This window comes from Poecilia latipinna, unplaced genomic scaffold (assembly GCF_001443285.1).
Source record: "Poecilia latipinna isolate Pla-1442-1.1 unplaced genomic scaffold, P_latipinna-1.0 Scaffold127, whole genome shotgun sequence".
In the NCBI taxonomy this organism is placed as follows: Eukaryota; Metazoa; Chordata; class Actinopteri; order Cyprinodontiformes; family Poeciliidae; genus Poecilia; species Poecilia latipinna.
In genome coordinates this window covers 58,744-78,925 of record NW_015112743.1, presented here as the reverse complement: position 1 = coordinate 78,925, position 20,182 = coordinate 58,744, and the positions used below count along the sequence as shown (strand labels likewise).

The following is a 20,182-nucleotide window of genomic DNA, read 5'->3' as shown; positions in this document are numbered from 1 at the left end:
TTCATTCATTCATTCATTCATTCATTCATTCATTCATTCATTCATTCATTCAACCATCTATTCATCAATCTTTCCATTCATCCATCTGTCCATCCATCCATCCATCCATCCATCCATCCTCTGGAAGTTTTTGATATTTTTGCAGCTTAAACACTGATCACTACAGAAACATCGTCGGTAAATTCAAAATGAATTTCTGTCTTTCACTGTAAAAAAAATTTTTGCTAACAATGTGAAATGGAAATTCGACAAAGTATGTAAAATTATGAGAATTTGACCACACTGTTGTAATTAAAATGCTCTCCATGGCCATGTTCTGAATAAAACAAGTGCAGCTCAGGTTCTCAAGGTTTTTATTTAAAAAAAAAAAATTCACATTTTAGATTTTTAACCATCTAAAATTACCAAAAGGAGAGTAAGAATCAGGAAGCACTCCCTCTTCGATGCATTCCTGAGAGGCAGCTGTTTTATTTTTTAATTTGCTCAGAATTTGAGAGCAGACCTAAGCTTAAAATGGCAGTGAGAACTTGTGTGTTGACTTTCCAAATATTTTTTCCCCTCTTGGGTCCCAATTCACCGCATGAACAGTGGAGGAGAGAAAATGGGCAGAGATATTGCCTGGCGACCATGGCTAAAGACACAGATTGCCCCGGCTGGAGAGATGAGATGACATTTCTCTGGAAACAAGAGCAGCATAATCTTAATGAGTTCTGCTGGATGGAGAGAGGCACGTCTCTCACACATGCCATCCTATGAGCCGGAGCCGAGGCAAACACAGGAAGTGAAAAAACAGGCAAAAACACAGACGATAAGTAAGGAGATTTACTTAGCAAAGAATGAGAGAGAGGTCCTGGAGGCTGCTTATTTATGAAATAGTTGTGTGAGGAAATTGCTGCATAAGAAACCCACAATCAGGTGTTTGGAGATGGAAATTACTCCATGCCTTTATCAAATTCCCTGAAGAGAGTTTCCTGCTGGTTGCCAAAGTGTACTTCAGATTTAGAATAAGAACATGTAAAAGAGAGAAACGGCCTCTTAGCATAATATCGCTTGGTGGGTTAGGGTGAGCTGTTCATCCTACCCCTCGTGCTGCCCTTTCCCCCGTCCCTTTGCACTTTATTCAGGTGGGCGATAAAAAATCCTTTCAATTCTTTTTTGTATAAAAATAATCTGTCTCAAGTCCTGCAGCTCTTAGCAAACATATTTTACCGTGTTTCCCCAAAAGTAAGACAGTGTCTTACTTTCTTTTTATCCCCAAAAGCCCCACTATGTCTTACTTTCAGGGTATGTCTTATATTGGAAAAAAATTGTCAAATTTTTTGTTTTAACCATAAAATTAACATTTATTATATGCATTATTATTATATACATTTGGATCAGACGGAGGCAGCAGACGCGGTGACGTATGGAGGGGGGGCGGCGCGAAAGTGGACAGGAGGCGGCGCGCAGCTAGATGAGAGGTGTTTCCCCGAAAAGTAAGACATATGTCTTACTTTCGGGGTACGGCTTATATTAGCCGACCCCCCTGAAACCCCCCATATGTCTTACAATCGGGGGTGTCTTACTATCGGGGAAACACGGTATGCTTGTCAAGGAGAGTAGAAATCTCAAACGTACTATAATCACTGATGAATCTAACATCTTTCTAATTTTTTCAGCTTGTCTGTGAGAAAACAAAAGAGCATCTTAATCCTCAGATATACTTGAGGTATTCATTCTGACAAAACAAAGTTTATATAATTTAGTAGATTATTTTTGGCAGCATAAAACATGAGACATTACAGTGTTTAAATGGTTTTGTTCACATCATAATGTATCATTTTAAACAATACAAATGTGCTTTTTTGCTTACGGGTATTTTCAAACTGTTGATTTCTTTTACATTTTAGTAATTCCATCTTTTACTTGAAGTACAAGGCTTTTGTATGCTAACATTTTCGAAATCATTTTACTAAAGGTTTGACCCAATTTGGAGGCTTTGTTGGAAAACTGCATTAAAACTCAGGCAACAACGACAAGTTTTTATCGTCTGCAGCAAACATTTGATGTAAGATGGTTGTGTTACTAACCAGTGGTGATTATTTATACAATGAGAAAGATAGCAGTAAAACATAAATCTAAAAAGAAGAAGCATATGACAAATGGGAATGTTTTTCAAGAGCATTACTTGTGTTGGTGGGGTTATAATTGCTATGACACGCAGTTAGTTATCAATAGTGCAACAAAATATCATGAGAAACATTTCATATGGCGCACCACTAGTCTCAAAATTAAGTGAAAAGTAAGCCATTATGTAAGAAAGTCATAAAGCTATTTTTAAAAATTCACAAAACTATAAAATTGAATCCACAAATGTCTTTAAAAGTCTTAACTTGCAGAAACAATGAGCTGAAGACCGCCTTCCTAACAAACTCTGACAGGTCCCTCCTCTTAGAAATCCAACCTAACTGGAGCAGGGTGACGCCGCCATAAAACATCTGTGTGGATATTCAGATGTAGGGGCCTCGGCACGTTTGGGACGAGCACAGAGCTGTCAGGTTCCCGCTCCTTTATTATGCTTATAGAACAACCGCTTAGTCCAATGATGATGAATAATTGAGCGGAACAAGTTCTGTGCCACAGTGGCATTGCAAAGTGGGATCAGTGGGACTCCGGAGACACGGGCGTCAGGCGGGGCAATAAAATATGCTAAGTGGCAGGAGCGCATTACAGGGAGTTTGTAAAGCCGGAGCAGAAAGAGGGAGAGAGAGAGATAAATTATCTGTTCCCTAATGCGAAGCAACATAAGCAAATGAGCCGTGGCAGGGATGAATTACACATCATCGGCCCACCTTTCTTGCGCAGATCCCTCCCTATTATGTCAAAGACACGAGAGGAGGAAGAGGAGGTGGAGAGGGGCCAGACTCTGTCTGCTGGCAGAGAGCCTTGAACTGAAAGAGAACGAGTCCAAGACTTTGCAATTTTTTAGCACAAGCAGCTTTCGCCTTGTTTCCAAACAACAGAATTTAAAACGACGGCGCCTCGTCCGTGTGGAGCAGCTCTCTGGCGTAATGAGGCGTGGTGGAGGAGCGCTGCCAGCAGGGGGGCCCGGGTGACGGCCGCTGCCCAGAACCAGTCCCCAGATGACATTAACCTTCATCATAGTGAAGAGGCGCTAAGTCCCCCCTAAAGCGCCACTCCCGGCTACACTCTGGCAGCTCTGAGAGCTAAAACGTTGCAGTGACACTCTGCCACCCCCTTTGATCTGCCCTTCCTGATTACAGCCACTGAAGAGAGGAGAGGAGAGCGTCGGGCGGGGAGGGGGCTGAAGTACCCCTGGGACCCTGAGAGTTGGATTAGAGACACGAGGTCCTGTCTCTCTCTTCTTCTTCTCTCCCTCTTATTGTTTCTTTGCACTTGTTCCTGGGCGAAAACGGGGGTCTGTGTTTCTCAGCAGCCTCACTCCAGAAACAGACAAAGACACTTCAACACACACACACACACACACACACACACACTCTCTCAAACACACACATCCTTGCTGATGTCAGCCTGGAGATGGATAATACAGTCAGTGGTGTGCACCATCACACACACAGGTATTCAGCGCTGACCTTTGCGGTGCGCTCCCAGCAGTCTGCTTTGGCTTCACTTGCTCCAGCCTGTAAAACCACATCAGTGACAGATGATCAGCGGACACTTCTGCATCTTTCTCTCTCCGAGTCCCACTGCTCTGAACCAGTGTGCTCTGATTAGCCTCATTAAATGCTTTAAATGTCCGACTCATTTCTGATTTAAAAAAATAATAATTTTCTTTGATACCTCCAGTAGCGTTTAGCCTCTCTGATCTTTCTGTTTTTTTAAAACCACCCAGCTGATTTTGTCTCCGCTCTGCCCCCCTTTGTAGATAATTGGAACAATCCCACTGATGCCCAACTCTGCAGGGCCCTCCAGCCAATCAGGGGGTGGCAACCCAGCACTGCAGGTACAGCCAATTACGCCTCAGCTTCTGACCAACGCTCAAGGCCAGATCATCGCCACGGTGATCGGCAATCAGATCCTGCCTGTCATCAACACCCAGGGAATCACGCTGTCACCAATCAAGCCCGGACAGCAGGTAACATACACACTCCTGTAGGAACACGCTAACACACACGTGAAGGCGGCACGCCTGCAGAGCAGCCGGTTACGCTCCTAAACTCCCAAAACTGATCAAGGCCCGGCTTTAAAACTGTGGAATGAGCAACACCTAGTGGAGTTTTTTGTTTATTCATGATTCTGGCCTGATTTTAAAAGTGCTGTTCCTTGCAAAAACTGTCATTCATTCATTCATTCATTTCATACACTGCAAAAACACAAAGTCTTACAAAGTTTTTTTTGTGTAGTTTCAACTTCAAACATCTTAGTACACTTGAAATAAGACAAGACTAACTTCCATGTAATTTTTAGAAAGTTAAAAGAGCTTGTTTTAAGTCAATAATTCCTTAATATTGATGACAAAGTATTAGTTATTAGTGACATATTCTGCCAGTAGAACTAATGCGTCTTCATCAATATTAAGGAATTATAAACAAGCTCCTAAATTTTGCTGATTATTTCAATGTACTAAGATATTTACACTAGAAACTAGAAGATATCCTACCAGAGTTCTCAGTCATTTTGTTCATGTCACATTGTGCATAGATTAGCATTTTGTCCACAGTCAGTAGATGATAGAAATTCTCATTTTGTTGTGCCATCAATACATTTTTTGGTGATTGTTTCAAGTTTATTGAAAATTTTTTTAAAAAACTGGAGATTACATATTAATTAACATTTACATGTAAATTTTAATTGCACACAAAAAACTCTTCATAAAGGAGAAAATGAGATAAACAGTTGTTTGCAATTTGTTCAGAAATTCTGACTTTAAGTTGATAAGTAAGTTGAGTAGCACCAAAAATAGAGTTGCATGCAGTTGAGCTACGCTAAGCTAAACAGGCTAATCACGCGCCAATAAAAATTAGGCTGTGTCCTAAGCCACTGTAACAAATAAATCAACTAAATAGTTTTTGCAGACACGTGTGTTGTGTTTGGGTAAATAAATTGTTTTGTTATTCAAGTTATTCATTGTTCACTCTAATCTATTCCAACGTTTTTTTCCCAAATCTTCTTTCTCCATTTAGATTTTATTTTACAATGTAGCCAGTGTTTTTTCCACATAAAAATTGTCTAAGCAATTAGTTGACATGCATAATTTCAACAACCAAATAGATTGTGGTGTCACTAAAATAAAGCTGAGCAGAAAGTTTTTCATCAAACAGGGGACAGGAAGTTGTAAAAGTTTGAAAAAAAAAAACAAAATAACATCAACAAAGTAAAAGAAGTCCACAATATTTTTTACAGTGGATTCCTCCAGCGACATTGTAAAATTGGAGGGGAAGTCGAACTCTAATCACAAATTTGATTTTTATTTGGAGAGATTTTGAAAACAGCGTATCAGAATTATGTGCTATTTGGCGAAGTTTGTGGTTTTAATGTAATAAAATGTGAAAATAACCATTTTGCAGGGAATTGTATTCTTTATTTACGCTCTTATTTGCATCATTTCACCTATAAAAATGTTTTTTGGTGGGGAAAAAAAAGCGTGCTTGCCTTTTTCAACTTGTGTCTGTGCATATTTGTCAGTAAAATATTTGTGGAGTCTCACTGAAACTTATAAAACTCTGCAGACTTCCCAAAAAAAAAAAAAACTAAAGGGTAAAAACACTTTTCATCACCTCAGTTAAAGCTCAAACCTTCCTGCCTATGTTTTCCATCTCTCTTCTCCTCAGAAATACTCTAAAACCTCCTGGTTTTGTCCTCTTTGACCCAAACAACTATTTTTTATTGTTTTATGCAGGCTGCATGAAGCACTTGCAGTTTTGTGTTTTTGAAAACCTTCCCCTCCCAACTTTTCAATCTATATGCTGCATAAGATGCACGCTCGCTGATGCATGGATGCTAGAAATGTTATTGACTTGATAATGAAGATGTCAGAGCAGAATTACAGGGTAAAGGTTCACATTGAAGGCCTCTGCAGTGCAGAATGGATGAACTCTTTCTGAAGATGGACACCTAATTGTGGCACCCGAAACGGCGGATCATACTCTTGAATGAATTAATGCATTTGTAATAATGTTTATGCTCGTGTCTGCACTTCAAAGCCGACGTGTACACATTGTTCCACGGGCATAATTTACGGTTGTCAGAGCCTACAGTCTAGAATATTTCCAGTGAAGCTAGATAATTCTCCGAGCCTGTCAACAGTCCTGACAGTGTGTGCATCGCTGCTGACACCCCTCCACCACCACCACCATCCAAACAAACACATGCCACAGAGAAAATAATTAATGGCAAAAGAGGAGAAGAGAAACCAGCCCAGTTTATGGTTTAAACAGATTTTTCTTTTCTTTTTTTTGCTTCTAAAGTAAAGACATGCCGTCTTGATCTTGTAAAAGCAACTCAAATGTGCATAAAACATGAAAATACATCAGTTTTTGCCATCAGTGCACATAGCTGGCATTTCATGAATTATGTTTCATACGAGGATTGCTGCGTCCAGACGTTTTCTACCCACATTCAGGCTCCTGTTACAGGCGTCACCACAAGTCTGATGAGAAAAAAACAAGATTAATTGTCAAGTGCTTCTTTTCCTATTTCTTCAAATGGCTTTTCTCTGTAGAGAAAAGTGATTAAAAAGCACAACACAGATAGAAATACTCACAGCAATAACCCAGCAGAACTACATTCATCATCATCATCATCAAGTACAGGGTAACGCTCATTATATTCACCATCTAAGTGGCTAATTTAGCTCCATAATGGCATTATTATTGTAAATTGTTATTACGACGATGATCGTTAACAGGAGTAATGTTTATCTGCACCACAAGCTGCCGACACATCACGTTGTGTTTGTGTGTCCAGCTGCCTCAGGCTCAGCAGGGTCAGACGGGCCCTGCGTCGTCTCAAGCCAACCTGCTCCACATGCCCCACAGACAGAGTCCTCTGCACCAGGCCTCTTCCTCCTCCTCCACCTCCTCATCTTCCTCGGCTCTCAGCGTGGGGCAGCTGGTCAGCAGTAAGTGTCCAACGCAACTCGCAGAGAAACAAGGTTTTTAACACCAGCTCACCATAGTTACATCATCAGTACTTTAAACTAAATATTTGTGGCAAAATATGTTTATACTGTAACCGTGAGTAAGTTTTATCTGAATTTTTGGTGTTAAAACAACAAAAAAGTAGATCACTGGCAGTGAAACTTTGACTAATAAAAATCTGAAAAGTGTGGAGTGCATTTTTAGTTAGTCCTCTGGGTCAGTACTCAAGCTCAGATTGGATAGGGAGCGTCTGTGAACATCAGCTTTTAAATCTTGACCTTGACTCTATTTTTTATCAACTAAGTTTAAATGTTTGAAGTTTTATTTTTTTAAGCCTTCTGTTGCTCAGTTAAGTGAACACGATTTTTTAATGTCTCACTCCCCTACTTCACCAGTAGATGGCAGTATTAGCTATTCGCTGTTCCTTTAAAGCTACTTTGTACCTTAAGCTTTACAGTGTTTATTTTTCTTCACTCAGTTTGCTTTTATTTAAAACTATCTGGATGAAAATAATATTTTCAAATTGAGTACATTTATTTAAAATTTCCTTACCTAAATTTCCTGGTTGCCATCATTGCAGACAGGACTTAAGAATTTGTTGCTCTGACAATAGAGATATCTTAAAATAAGAGCTCATTTATTGCTGATGAGGTGATTTATTTGTCATTTTCCCAGCATTGTGAAATATGAAAAATAATAATTCAATCCACTTTTAAGGGAGTGAGATGGTCACCCAACTCTAAAAAGACTGTATTCAGAACAAAACATAACAATAATGTAAAATGACAATGTTTGTAATCCCTCTAAATCCTTGAAGGTGATCTAACGTTATAGACGCTTTGTGCAGACAGCTTTTGAATGATTGCTTTATTTCTTCCTGTTGACTGTCATTTCTATGGTTTATTAAACTATCCAAAGTGGCGTTTGTTATGTACGATGAACATAAGTTTCATTCTCCTGATGCGTTGGCCTTTGGCAGGGGCTTATAAATCACTGGGGCTCAGCCTGTCAGCAGGCAGCTACTGCCTTTAAAAACTCGGTTTTATTCAGATAAATGTTATTTGTCAGAGTCGATTCTCCTAAACTCCATGTAAACTCATTTCAAAGGCCGCCATAGTTCCACTGAATTTAATAAAAAAAATAAAAAAAAAGTCGCCATTGATCAACTTGTTGTGGACGTTGTGTTTAGTTTATGTTTACTGGTGCCCCGGAAAACATCTTATAAACCATTTTGGTCTGCACAAATCTTTACCAGCCAGTTTTTCTTTTCCAGTAAACAGGATTAATGCTTCACGTTGAATATGAGCCGCATCACTTCCTCTCAGTATCGTTTACAGCAAACGTGTTCAAAGTAAAATCCTCTGACTGTCAGAGTTGGAGAAAATGAAATGTGTACTTTCTACAGACAACATTCCTGAAATGAATTGAAAAGCAAAGAATGTATGCTAACAGGAAAAACTAAATCATAAACAAAATGCAGGGGATATTGTTGGGGGGGGGTTTCATCCTTGGCTCATGTTATTCTCGAGAAAGTCACCTGATGATTCCTGCTGTGATCGACTAACGCTATTACCTGTTTTATATCCAGTTTTAACTTATCCACAGATTTCTCTTCTCTGCATGAAGAAAGGCTGAAACTGAAACACATTTTGACCAGGATTTATTTTGGTTTTGCTGAATACATCGGCTGTAAGTGGCCTCTTCAACATCCACCAAAGCAAAAACTTTTCAATGTTGAATTATCTGAAATTATTCAGGAATTCAAGTCCAGATCCTAAGTACTGTCATCCTTGATCTTCTTGTAACAGATCAATGTTATAAACTGTCCAGATCAGTTTTGAATATTTTTTAAAATTTGGTATCTGCATCCGAAATGAAAATTAACTCTAAATGCCTGTTGTTGCACCGTCAACAAGACCTTGCAATTACATTTTAATGGTAAAAATGGACTGAACTTATATAGCTCTTTTCCAATCATTTTGATTACTCAAAGTGTGTTCGGTGGTTTTGGTTGTGTGTGGCTTTTATTTAAGTTTCATTTATTGGTTTTCATTGATTTTTGTTTATATCTTCCAGTTCCAAATTGGAGTGTTTCTTACAAAATTAAAGTTTATTGGTGTTTGAGAGGCTGAACTTCCATTATTATGCCATTATCATAATATTATTTGGAAATGGTCTCACTATAACAATATTTATTGCAATAATTATGAGGACAATTTATTATCTAGCAGCATTTGTTATCATGACAGGCTTACACCGAAGAATCTCATGGCTTATGTTTTTTTTTTATTATTATTATCTCTATATTGTTTTGGGAGTTTCTTTTTTTTTGTTAGATTAACTTAAAAACCTTTTTTAGACTATTCTGCAAAACCTTAGTCAAAGATTTATCACAGCAGTATAAATGAGCTCGGTTCAAATCCTTAAGTCGTGTTTGAGCCGTGACCTAATATCTGACGAATAATGTGGATCCAGAGGCTGGACCACAGGAGAACGGCTTCCATTAGTCTTTCAATCTACTAAGTAAATAGCCTCCACTGGGAATGATGAAGAAATGCTCATCACTGTGGAGATGATGGGACCCGAAGAAGCCGTGAGTGCTCAGAGTCTGCCGTCGCCCCTCATCCTCGTGGCGTTCACACGTCTGGAGCTGCATCGCATACGCTGCACGTCACTTATGAGGCACAACGAGATGGCAGTCTCATAGATTTTTGCTTAAATACGCTTGGAGGAGTCCTTTAATAATTCATTGATAATGACCAGGATGAATTATTCAGAGGCACAAACTTTGCTTTGGTAAGCAGGATGCCAGGGCACCTGACATTGATGTACAATGTGAAATCACTTTTTATTAGCAGGGAAATTATTTAAAAATGCTTCAGTGAAAGTTTACAGACCTGCCTTTATTTCTTTGGTGTATTTTTTTGTGTTTGTGTTTGAGCCGTTTTGAACCATTTTAACTTCAGGTCATACTGAAGTAATAACATCTTTACAGTCTTTAACGTGAGTCTGAGAGAGTTGACTTTAGAATAAACATGTATTCGTAGAGGTCTGTATTTTAGCACATTCTTTCTATTGAGAAGAAGCAACAACTGTCGTGTGTTTATGTCTATATGCTCTGCTATACTGTAGCATGCAAGATTTACACTTTAAAGCTATGAAAGCCTGTATTCACGCCTCACATGAATCCACTCTTCAAAACATCCCTCAGATGTGTGAGGTTTACAGCAAAGAGAAATAACAAGTTCTGACCCAGAGCAAGACTATTTTTTAAGGTTGTTTAGAGACCATCATGATCGCACACGGCGGCGCGTTCGCCTCATTCACTCCGGAAAGTAAGATAAGCGACGGAGGAGCAGAGGGCTAATAAAATGAGATGCGTGCGTTTGTGTTGCAGACCCGCAGACTGCCCCCAGTGAGGTGGACGGGGTCAACCTGGAGGAGATCCGCGAGTTCGCCAAAGCATTCAAAATCCGCCGGCTGTCTCTGGGCCTGACGCAGACCCAGGTGGGCCAGGCGCTCAGCGCGGCCGAGGGGCCGGCATACAGCCAGTCCGCCATCTGCAGGTAAGAGCAAACGTAAAAAAAAGAAGACAAAAAACTGAACTGGTTTTATTTCTAATTCTTCTGTCCTGATTCTGTCAAACGATGCAGTGCAGCGTCAGTGAGCTGTCAGGTGCGCTCGCCTCTTTAATCTGTCTTCTAACAGACATTATTAAGATATTAAACACATAATTGACCAACATGGCTCTCCTCACCGTTCCTGCTCTCCGTTCCCTCTCAGCCACTGACAGCCTGGTGTTACTTATGCAAAATACATACACAAGTATTACCAGAAGCACTTAAAGCATTTAATAATTACTAAGGCACATCGCTGTTTCCTCTGCCTGAACATGAGGGAGCTTGACGGCAACGATCTGTTAATAAGATTCTCATATTTTACTGCCACTGTGACTACAGTTTAGCCATAAACGGGGCATTATGTATTCATGAGGCAATCATAAAATCTGTGTTTCATTCGTCCTGTTTTTCTGCTTCACTAACGTTTTGCATGAAGAAGCCAAATAAGCCACATCTGACTGTCAGGTCGGAATAATTGGGCCGCGTGGCTTCAAAGAAATTCCAGAACTAAATAGAAAAGTAATTTTCCTTACAGTGCAGAAAGAATGCTTTAATATTTATACTTAAAGTTACCAGTGAAAGCGTGTGCAACGTGTCTTTTCCAGCTGTAATTCTGATTCCCTGTCTCTCTTTAATGCGCTCTGCTGATAACCTGTAATGTTTAGGTGACGCTGCGCCGTCACGCACCTTTAAAACTTTCATCACATCAACATCAAACAGCCGATAAAAAGTGAAATAGTGCATCAGGCCCAGACTAATGTTTAAAGTTGAAAAAAAAAACACATGAAATATTTACAGACAGACATAATTCAAATATTTATAACATACATTAAAATCCATTAGCTTCAAAAATAAACACTGTTACGCATGTTGCTAAGATGTTTCCTTTTTGTTGCTGTTTTTGTTTGTTTGACATTAGACATGACATCCTGATGTTTTAAGAAGAACCAGGGGAACTTCACATGCTTTAGTTTAGTTAACATCAACATAGACATGAAGTTTGAGGAGAGGGACGTCGCCGTAGCTCTGGGGCTCCGGCTCTGAGCCCAGACAGCCAACACACACTGACAGATGCTTCCATCTTGTCTGTTTTCATTGCTCAACATGTTTCCAGGCTCTTTATTAGTTTTTCTAAACAGGCACTTTTGCTCAACTAAAGGCTGACTGAAATATGGTTTGAGTCTTCAGAAACGAATGGCATTTAATGCAACTTAAAGAATTATTATTTTTCACCTTCAAGTTCAGGTTTCGAAACATCAACAATGCTATCCAGCTTCATATTAAGAATTTGTTGATTACAGCAAAGTCGATTGCTCCAGGAACTCTTAAAACCAAAGAGATTATTTGTTAGAAAGTAACCTTTTTGTGATACTTTTGCAGATTTGATTCATTACAGTCCAAGATCAGGATAAACTTTATTGTCCCCAAGGAGAGGAAATTTGGAAAATGGAAAGAAAAGTGCAAATACAACTGACAGAAATATGAAAATAACAATATTCATGATACAAACATAGGCTTCTACAGTCTGTATCTGTAGTAGCCTAGCAGGTCGAATGAATAATGAGGCTGACACTAACAGGGACACCTGAACAATTTCAAAATCTGTTTTGGATTTTATCACTGATAACTGCGGTCAAAAAAATAGTTCGGATCAGCAAGGAACGCTTTAGCCTTTCTTGTGGCTTTTTCCGTAGAGCTGAGGGAAAACTTCTGCTGCACATCTTCACTCCGCCGTTCGGTCTGGGCGAGGGTCTTAAACCAACAGAGAAAACATTCAAATCGACTCCACAAAACAACAGCATTAAAACTTTTCAATTTCCAATAAAAATACAATGAGCCTTAGCACAGAGTGCAACTGTATTAGCTGTAAAGGTCAAGCTGTTAATAATTGTACCAAAGTGTTCGTAATGTACAGCCTCTCCAGCCGGTCCATGGATGAAAACTAGAGGGCATGGTGGAGGATTCTTCCTAAAATCAACTGAACATTTCTTAGTTTTTCTGACGTTGGTTTGCAGAAATGAGCGTTCAAACCAATTATATGTTTGCAAGCACTTATTATGGACAAAAAAGGTGACGATGCTTCTACCGAGAAGTCAAATATCCAAACTAAATTTTGCCAGGATGACAAAAAGTGTGAGAGCTTCCTGTGGCATGTTTAATAAAATATTAGCAGGTGTGGGGGTAATATATCAGAGACTGTATGGAGAAATTCCCATTAAAGTCACACTAGTTTACCTAATTGTTGCTTAAAAATATTTATAGGATTGTTTTCCTCCAAGAAAAAATACTTCAGAAGCCCAAATTACTACAGCATGTGTGGCAAGAACTGTCAGGAAAGCCATTAAATAAAAGGTTTGCCACTCACCTAAAATATGAGAAAGACAAAAATTAAGTGGTTGGTTGATGCATTTGAGGTTTTGTATTACCCAGCAGGCGATTTTAAGTAGCTTATATCCGTAGTTTTCTTATTATTGTTACCAACCGTTAAACTCAGGTGACCGTAGAAGTTAGTTTCTGACTCTACCTCTGTTCACAAATGTTTTACTTTTGGTTTAGGATGAGACTTCCTCCAGGTTTAGTTTATCTAAAGAGCTGAATCTGAGTTAATGATGTGTACTGATGATTTAAATAGTTTAAACATGTTATGGAAAAGGAAAACTTAAAAATATAAATTTACACTTCAAAAATACTGAATCTTAAATATTTTTCTTTGATTTTTAGTGTAAATAACTTAGTACACTTGAATTAAGACAAATCTACTTTACAAGAAGTTTTTCAAGAAGATACGATAGCTTGTTATAAGTCATTAATTTTTTAATGTTACTGAAAAAGTATTTGCTCCACTGGCAGATTATTTCACTTAAAAATTTGGAAAAATGTCCAGTACTTTTGAATCAATATTAAGTAATTATTGACTTAAAAAAAAGCTCCTACATCTAGCTGAAATGTTACTTTTAAAATAGTTTGTCTTAATTCAAGTGCACTAAGGTATTTACAACTAGATAGTGAAAAACAGAAGGCCGCCTTAAAAAATTGATTTTTCACTGCTGAAAAATTATACTAAATTATATAACTGAATTATAATTATTACACAAAGAAAAGGAAAATCTACATATTTAGTTCAGTTATTGAAGTCTGCTACCATTCAGGTGACTTCTTGCTGTTGTTTTAAACACCAGATGCAGTAATTTTAGTGTTTCATGACCAAACACTCCTCAGAAGCGTTTGGACTGAAATAGACGCGACACGCCGCCCATCCTGATGCACTAGAGGGGGGAGTGTGCACCCCAGCTGAGCAGCTCTCAGCTCATTTTAGTATCTGTGGTTCCTGTTGATCCATGAAATGTCCTGTCTCCAGTGACTCTTCATATTTACTAATGTATTCCCTCAGTATGGAGCCCTCCTCTTTCCACTGTTTAGGACGGGAGGAAGGGGTTATAAATAATACCACCTGTCGACGACGAGGTGTAGGAACAGAGGAAGTTCACGCATGCATGGGCATCTCACCCTCAGCTCACCTCACCACTAAAAAAAGGCTTTTTTAGTTTGTTTGTTCCTCGGAGAGCGCAGCTTCGGTGTGGCTTTCTGCCGTTTCCGGAAGAGACAGAAAGCATTTCCACAATTCTAGAGGAGGAGTTACTTTATAAGAACAAAACTATACTTTTGTCAGCTGACGTTCATCGATGAGTCTAATTACTGGTAAATTTTATTAGAAAAATTTCTGAATATTTATCATCGGTAACGGCAGCATCCCTGCATCCCCATAAATTAAGTTCTGAAGATTTTAGCAAAGTATTAGCTGAAAAAATCTATTTCTTCAGAAATCACACTCTTGACATATTTACTAAATACCAAACAGGTATGTTTTTATCGTCCTTTCCATAATGAGGCATATTACACATTAAAGGCATGTCCTTCCAGCTAATTAAACAAGAAGCATTGCAGTTATGAGAGCAATCTTTTCAAGGAAAAACATTGAAAAATGCACCTGACAGTCGCTGAGCCGCCTTATTACAGTCATTGATTTGCTCCACAAGCAGCCTGTGAATGTGCTCTTAGTAAATATACCGTGAGAAATTGACAGCACGTTAATCTATGTCTTGATTAAAAATGTATTTTTGTAAATTAATGATGATGTCACATTTAAGTGCATGTTTTGGTTCTCATCTGGGGATCAGAGTGGATGTATTTGTAGTAATTCCTGCTTTGCTTTGCTGTTGATTTCTGAGAACAGTCTTAAAAAGCTATTGCATTTTTTTGGCATGCTTTTTGTGCGTTAGCTGCATCTGCTTTTTAGCCATCTGCAGTATCTCCTTGTTCCACTATTGCCAGTTTGGGACAGAGAAGCTGCACAGCTGCAGCCAGACAGTTGAAGACAGTTGCAGCACTTTGCGCCTCCAGCTGCTGCAGCCGAGGTTTTTCTGGGTGCAGCAGGACACAGATGGACACAGAGATGTTTGTCTCACAGGGTTCCTACGCAGTCTGCAATTTAAAGTCAGGATTAGTGTGGAAAAATAAAATTGAGAATGGAAAAATACCAGACTTTTTTTTCTTAACGAATTGCTTAAAAGTTTTCAGACAACCATCCATCCTTCAGTGTATCGTCTTTTCCTCTGTTCAACCATCCAAAATCATTTATTAATCCAACTGTCCATCTGTTTATATCATTTATTAATCCAACTGTCCATCTGTTTATCAGTCTGTCCATCAATCCATTGGTCCATCTGTTGGCCCACTCATCCATTCATTGCTCAAACCATCCATTCTTCCATCCATCAATCCATTCTTCCTTCCTTCCTTTTTTTTCCTTCCCTCCTTCCTTCCATGTATATGTTGGTCCATTCATCCATCTACTGGCATATTCATCTATTCATCCATTGGTCAAACTGTCCATCATCCATTCTTCCGTCCATCCATTAGTTCATAGATTGGTCCATCCATCCATCCATTGGTCCATCCATCCATTTATCAAACTGTCCAATCATTCATTCTTTCATCCATTCTCTAGTTCATACATTGGTCCATCTGTCCATCCATTGGTCCATCTATCCATCTTTTCCTTGATCATCTTTCCACTTGTTTCCCAGAATTTGTTGTCCATCCCTCCTTCCAGTCTGTGTATTTTTCAGGCTGCATTTATATTTAACTCTAATAATGGACTAAAAATGTCTTCGATCTCCTTAGTTGTTCAGCCTGGACAACAATGTGATTTCTATCTAAGATGTGTAGGAACCCTGGTTTGAGTCCCTGTGGCATTCTGGTTGAGACTAAAAGGCAGGCGACTTATCCCTTGTTCTGGCAGGGCACCTGAGTAAGATTCTTTTTTCTCAATTCTCCCCAGACACACCATCCTGAGAAGCCACTTTTTCCTACCACAGGAAGCCCAAGAGAACACTATAGGTAGCAGTCTGACAGGCAAACTGAACCCTGGCCTTTTATATCCTGCCAGGTTTGAGAAGTTGGACATCACCCCTAAAAGCGCCCAGAAGATTAAGCCTGTTCTGGAGCGCTGGATGGCCGAGGCTGAAGCCCGCCACCGATCCGGCATGCAGAACCTGACTGAGTTTATTGGGAGCGAGCCCTCGAAAAAACGCAAGCGGCGGACCTCTTTCACCCCGCAGGCGCTGGAGATCCTCAACAGCCACTTTGAGAAGAACACACACCCCTCCGGACAGGAAATGACGGAGATAGCCGAGAAGCTGAACTATGACAGGGAGGTGGTGCGTGTGTGGTTCTGCAACAAGAGGCAAGCCCTGAAAAACACAATAAAGCGCTTGAAACAGCCCGACCTCGGCATGGCCGCTCCAATGGACCCGCTCACCGACTCTCTAGAGGAGCTCCCCAAGTGAACGAGCGAAAACGCGGCGGCCGTTCGAAACGAAGGCAAAGAAAAATAAAAGCGGACGAGGACTGAAAAACGTTGCCGAGTCACCGGGACGGAGGAAACCTTTGTGTTGTCAGTGTGATCACCACAGTTCTGTAAATGACCTCTGCGAAAACCAAAAACATGAAAAAGAGATTAATATGTGAGAATTATGTAAAAAAAAAAAAGAAACAAATTACGGTTTGCTGTTTTAAAGAGTTTTAGATCCAGAACGGTCTCCCTAATTCTGGTTCAACATGAGGAGGGATTTAGTAAAGAGAAACCAAATCCAAACACTATCTACCAAAGTCTGTTGCATCTAACTGCTAAGAATAATTTTGTAATGTAAATGTGCTCTAAATTTTTACATTTGTACTGGCAAAATCTAAGCTATATGTGTGAGTGTGAGTACACATTTTATCTTCTGTCTCTTTACTTTTTCCTTCATTGTTTGAATGTAAATATTTAAAAAAGAAGAAGAAAAAAATGTCTTCAGATCGAATCAATGATAAAAGTTTTGGGACTAAAAAAAATGAACCTTTGCTGTTGCATTATAATGTTGTTTGCCTCCAGTTGTGTTTCATCTATAAATATTTTCAGCCACAGTGTAACTTTGTACAACTTTTACAGGTATTTATTGATAACTGGACGAAGGGGAGCAAGCGGAGGACTTTTAAACCGACGGTGGTGATAATGACGAGGGGTTTCGGTGTCGAGTCATAACTGCAGCTTTGTTTCTGTTGCCAAAGCCTGAAAGCCAAAGAACACACAAACTTCAGCTCAAGGACTGGGGGAGATCTTTTCCTTTTTATTTCTTTATAATCACGTGGCTTTCTGCCTCCTTTTTCTAAAGTGTTTTAATCTGTGTTGGAAAAAAAAATTCATGTCAAACAGCCTCAACTGTGTCTTCTGTAATTTCTCATCTCCACAGCTTGTAAAAAAAAATGTTTCTTTTAGGTAGGTTTGCCTCTGCATGCTTTAACCGGACCACAGATTTCACCTGACATCTTTAAACGAACGCATTAATCTGTGTTTTTCCTGAAAATTAACACGCTGAGCCTTTTTAATTTGCCCTAATGCTTTCTAAATGTGCAACGTTGAAGAGTAATCACTGAGCTCTTTCTTTGCTGTGTTTTTTTTTTTTTACTTGAGTATCTCAAAACCTGTTCTTTTGTACAAAAGCTTTTTGCTTCTTTCATATTTTGGATTCTTTTCAGCTGAGCAGAGGTCGCTTCTGTTAAACGAAGCTTATTTTCTGTTTCTAACACCTTTTTTATTTAAACTGTCCTCAGGAGGTTATCTTCCTGCTACGATTTATTTTTCATTTAGTGATTCCTGAAATTATTTGAACCCCTGAATCTTTCATTCAGTTTTTGTGTTACGCGGTGCAACCAACACCTCGCAAAAAGTCTTGCTTCTCCTTTAGATTTTTCTCCTTTCTGTCACCCAGAGCATCATTTTGAAGTGGAACGGAAATTATGCTTGATTTATTTTTACAAGAGACATCTGAAAAGTGTGGCATGCACATATTTGCAGGTCCCAGATTTTAAAAAGTTGGTAGAACTGCCATTTCTCTGCTGTTACAATTCGTTCTGAGTACATCTCTACCAGAGATGAACTGCATTTCTTTCCCCTTTCTTCATTGAAAAACAACTGAAGTGCATTTGAGAACATTAACTATCAAGTACAGCCAAAAACTCTTCATTGCATCCATGTCACAGTCAAGACTCTCCAGCCATTTTCAAAATACAAAAATGTAACAATTTAAAACCTCGAATTTCAGATTTTTTGTTTTATCAAACAAACAAAAACTAAATAAAACCTTTGTTATGAGAGGATGACAATAACATGAAAGCCTTTATTATTCCTTTTTTAAATCAATGATCTTAGCTCTATGACAGATTTGTCAACCGGTTTTCATTTTACATGAAAGCCAAAATGTTCAACTTGAGCCTGATGTGTGAAAAGACTGATTTTCTAGTATTTACATTTGTGCAAAAAAAATAAATAAAAACTGAATCGTCATTTTCCTTCCACTTCACAATCATGACTTGCTTTGAGATGGTCTACAACATGAAATACTTTGAAGAATGAGGTTAGTGATGAGGCAAAATGAGAAAAAAGTTGGAGCAGTATTAGTTTTTGCAAGGCGCTGTATTTTCTTGTCAGAAATATCACTCTTTCAGCTCAATCCGTCACTCCCTTCGGATGTTTTTGCCCTCACAGGAACAGAAAAGAGGTGAATGTTGAGGATAAGTGTCACATGTCAGAGCGAGTGAACTTAATTTGAAGTGAGGCGAAATTTGATGCAATTTATTCAGAATCAAGTGTCGGCTTGACACACATCCTTCCACGTCCAGGTCGGTTATCTCTGCATTTTTTTTTTTTTTTCATTCCCCCCCCTCCCTCGATCCCGGTCTGAAGAATTGCTGCATCCTGTAAATGTCATAGAAAAATGGTTTGTTTTAAAAAGGCATCCGTTTACCTCCACAAATTTGTTCTGCTGCTTTCATTGTAAACAAACAATTTCAGGCAGAAGCCGGGCCGAGAAAAACTGCGAGGAGAAAAGTACACACTGGATCAGTGCCGAGGCTTAAAACACACACACACACACACACACACAAAAGCTGCAACCAAAACCAAGAGAAATTTTAAAGAAGACACAGAAAGGAGTTATGCCTTCACCCGACTTTTTATCGCTGGACCAAAGCTCTATAGTTATGCACATTGTACAGAGACGTAGATTCAAGATGTTGACAATCTTTAAAAACACGAGCAGAGAGGAAACAAGCAGCAGGAACACAGAAGTTCATCCGAGGTTTTCCCTCAGCACTGCAAATCAGAGAAATGCCATTCAGGCAAGCAGCTGTTCTGCACTGTGTCCATGTTCACTGTTACAGCAGAGGAAAAGGCTTCTCCATCCTTCCTTTGATGCATCGCTCTGTGTTGCACGCATTTCCTATTGGACTACATTTGTTTTACTCTTAGTTTTTACAGCTCGTCGACATGCGTAGAAGAAGGAAAAATATCGACAGAAGCGTTGGTTTTCATTCAATTTGAGATTTCTTCTGTTTCTCACCTACAAAACAAACACAGAAGCAACTTTTGTTAGCAGTCAAAGAACTAGAAACCAAAGCTGAAGTGTCTCTGGATGTTGGTTTTCTTTTCTTTGTGTGTTTTTTTTTTTTTTTTTTTTAACAGACTGAAAACTGTAATTAATCTTTAGAGCAATATCTGTTTTGGTCGGTTTAAGCAGCACTTTGTGTATTTCTTACAAAACAAAAGAGGAAAAAAATTATTTAAAAAAAACAAACAAACAAGGAAGCTTCAAGTCTGTCACATTGATTTGTACCATAATTAGTAATAAACAATTGTTTGACATGAAATATGAGTTCCTTCTTCTTCTTCTTCTTCTGGGAGGTTGTGTTCCTGTTCAATCTGGTTCCATTTTGTGCTATAAAATACATAAATTTCTGGTTAGTAGCAGCTTTAATGTGAGAGCTCAAATATTTACATTTTTTGCACAACTTGCAAGAAAATAAATAAAAATTGGTGTTGCATATCCTCCCGTTGAGAACTAAAATATTCTGAGTATTAGT

General features: G+C 38.9%; 1 protein-coding gene across 5 annotated transcripts in view; it reads left to right on the top strand.

Annotated features, from left to right (window-relative positions):
- pou6f2 (POU class 6 homeobox 2) overlaps positions 1 to 19,969 on the top strand; it is a 101,401-nt gene extending 81,432 nt beyond the window's left edge. For 4 of the 5 annotated variants that reach the window (XM_015028514.1, XM_015028515.1, XM_015028513.1 and 1 more), the window contains 4 exons: positions 3,887 to 4,096; positions 6,928 to 7,081; positions 10,498 to 10,666; positions 16,062 to 19,969. In XM_015028514.1, coding sequence (XP_014884000.1) covers positions 3,887 to 4,096; positions 6,928 to 7,081; positions 10,498 to 10,666; positions 16,062 to 16,569 — 1,041 coding nt within the window. In that variant the 3' untranslated portion in view covers positions 16,570 to 19,969. The remainder of the gene's footprint in view (positions 1 to 3,886; positions 4,097 to 6,927; positions 7,082 to 10,497; positions 10,667 to 16,061) is intronic. The other variant, XM_015028517.1, reaches the window with a different exon arrangement.
- Positions 19,970 to 20,182: the final 213 nt, after the last annotated feature.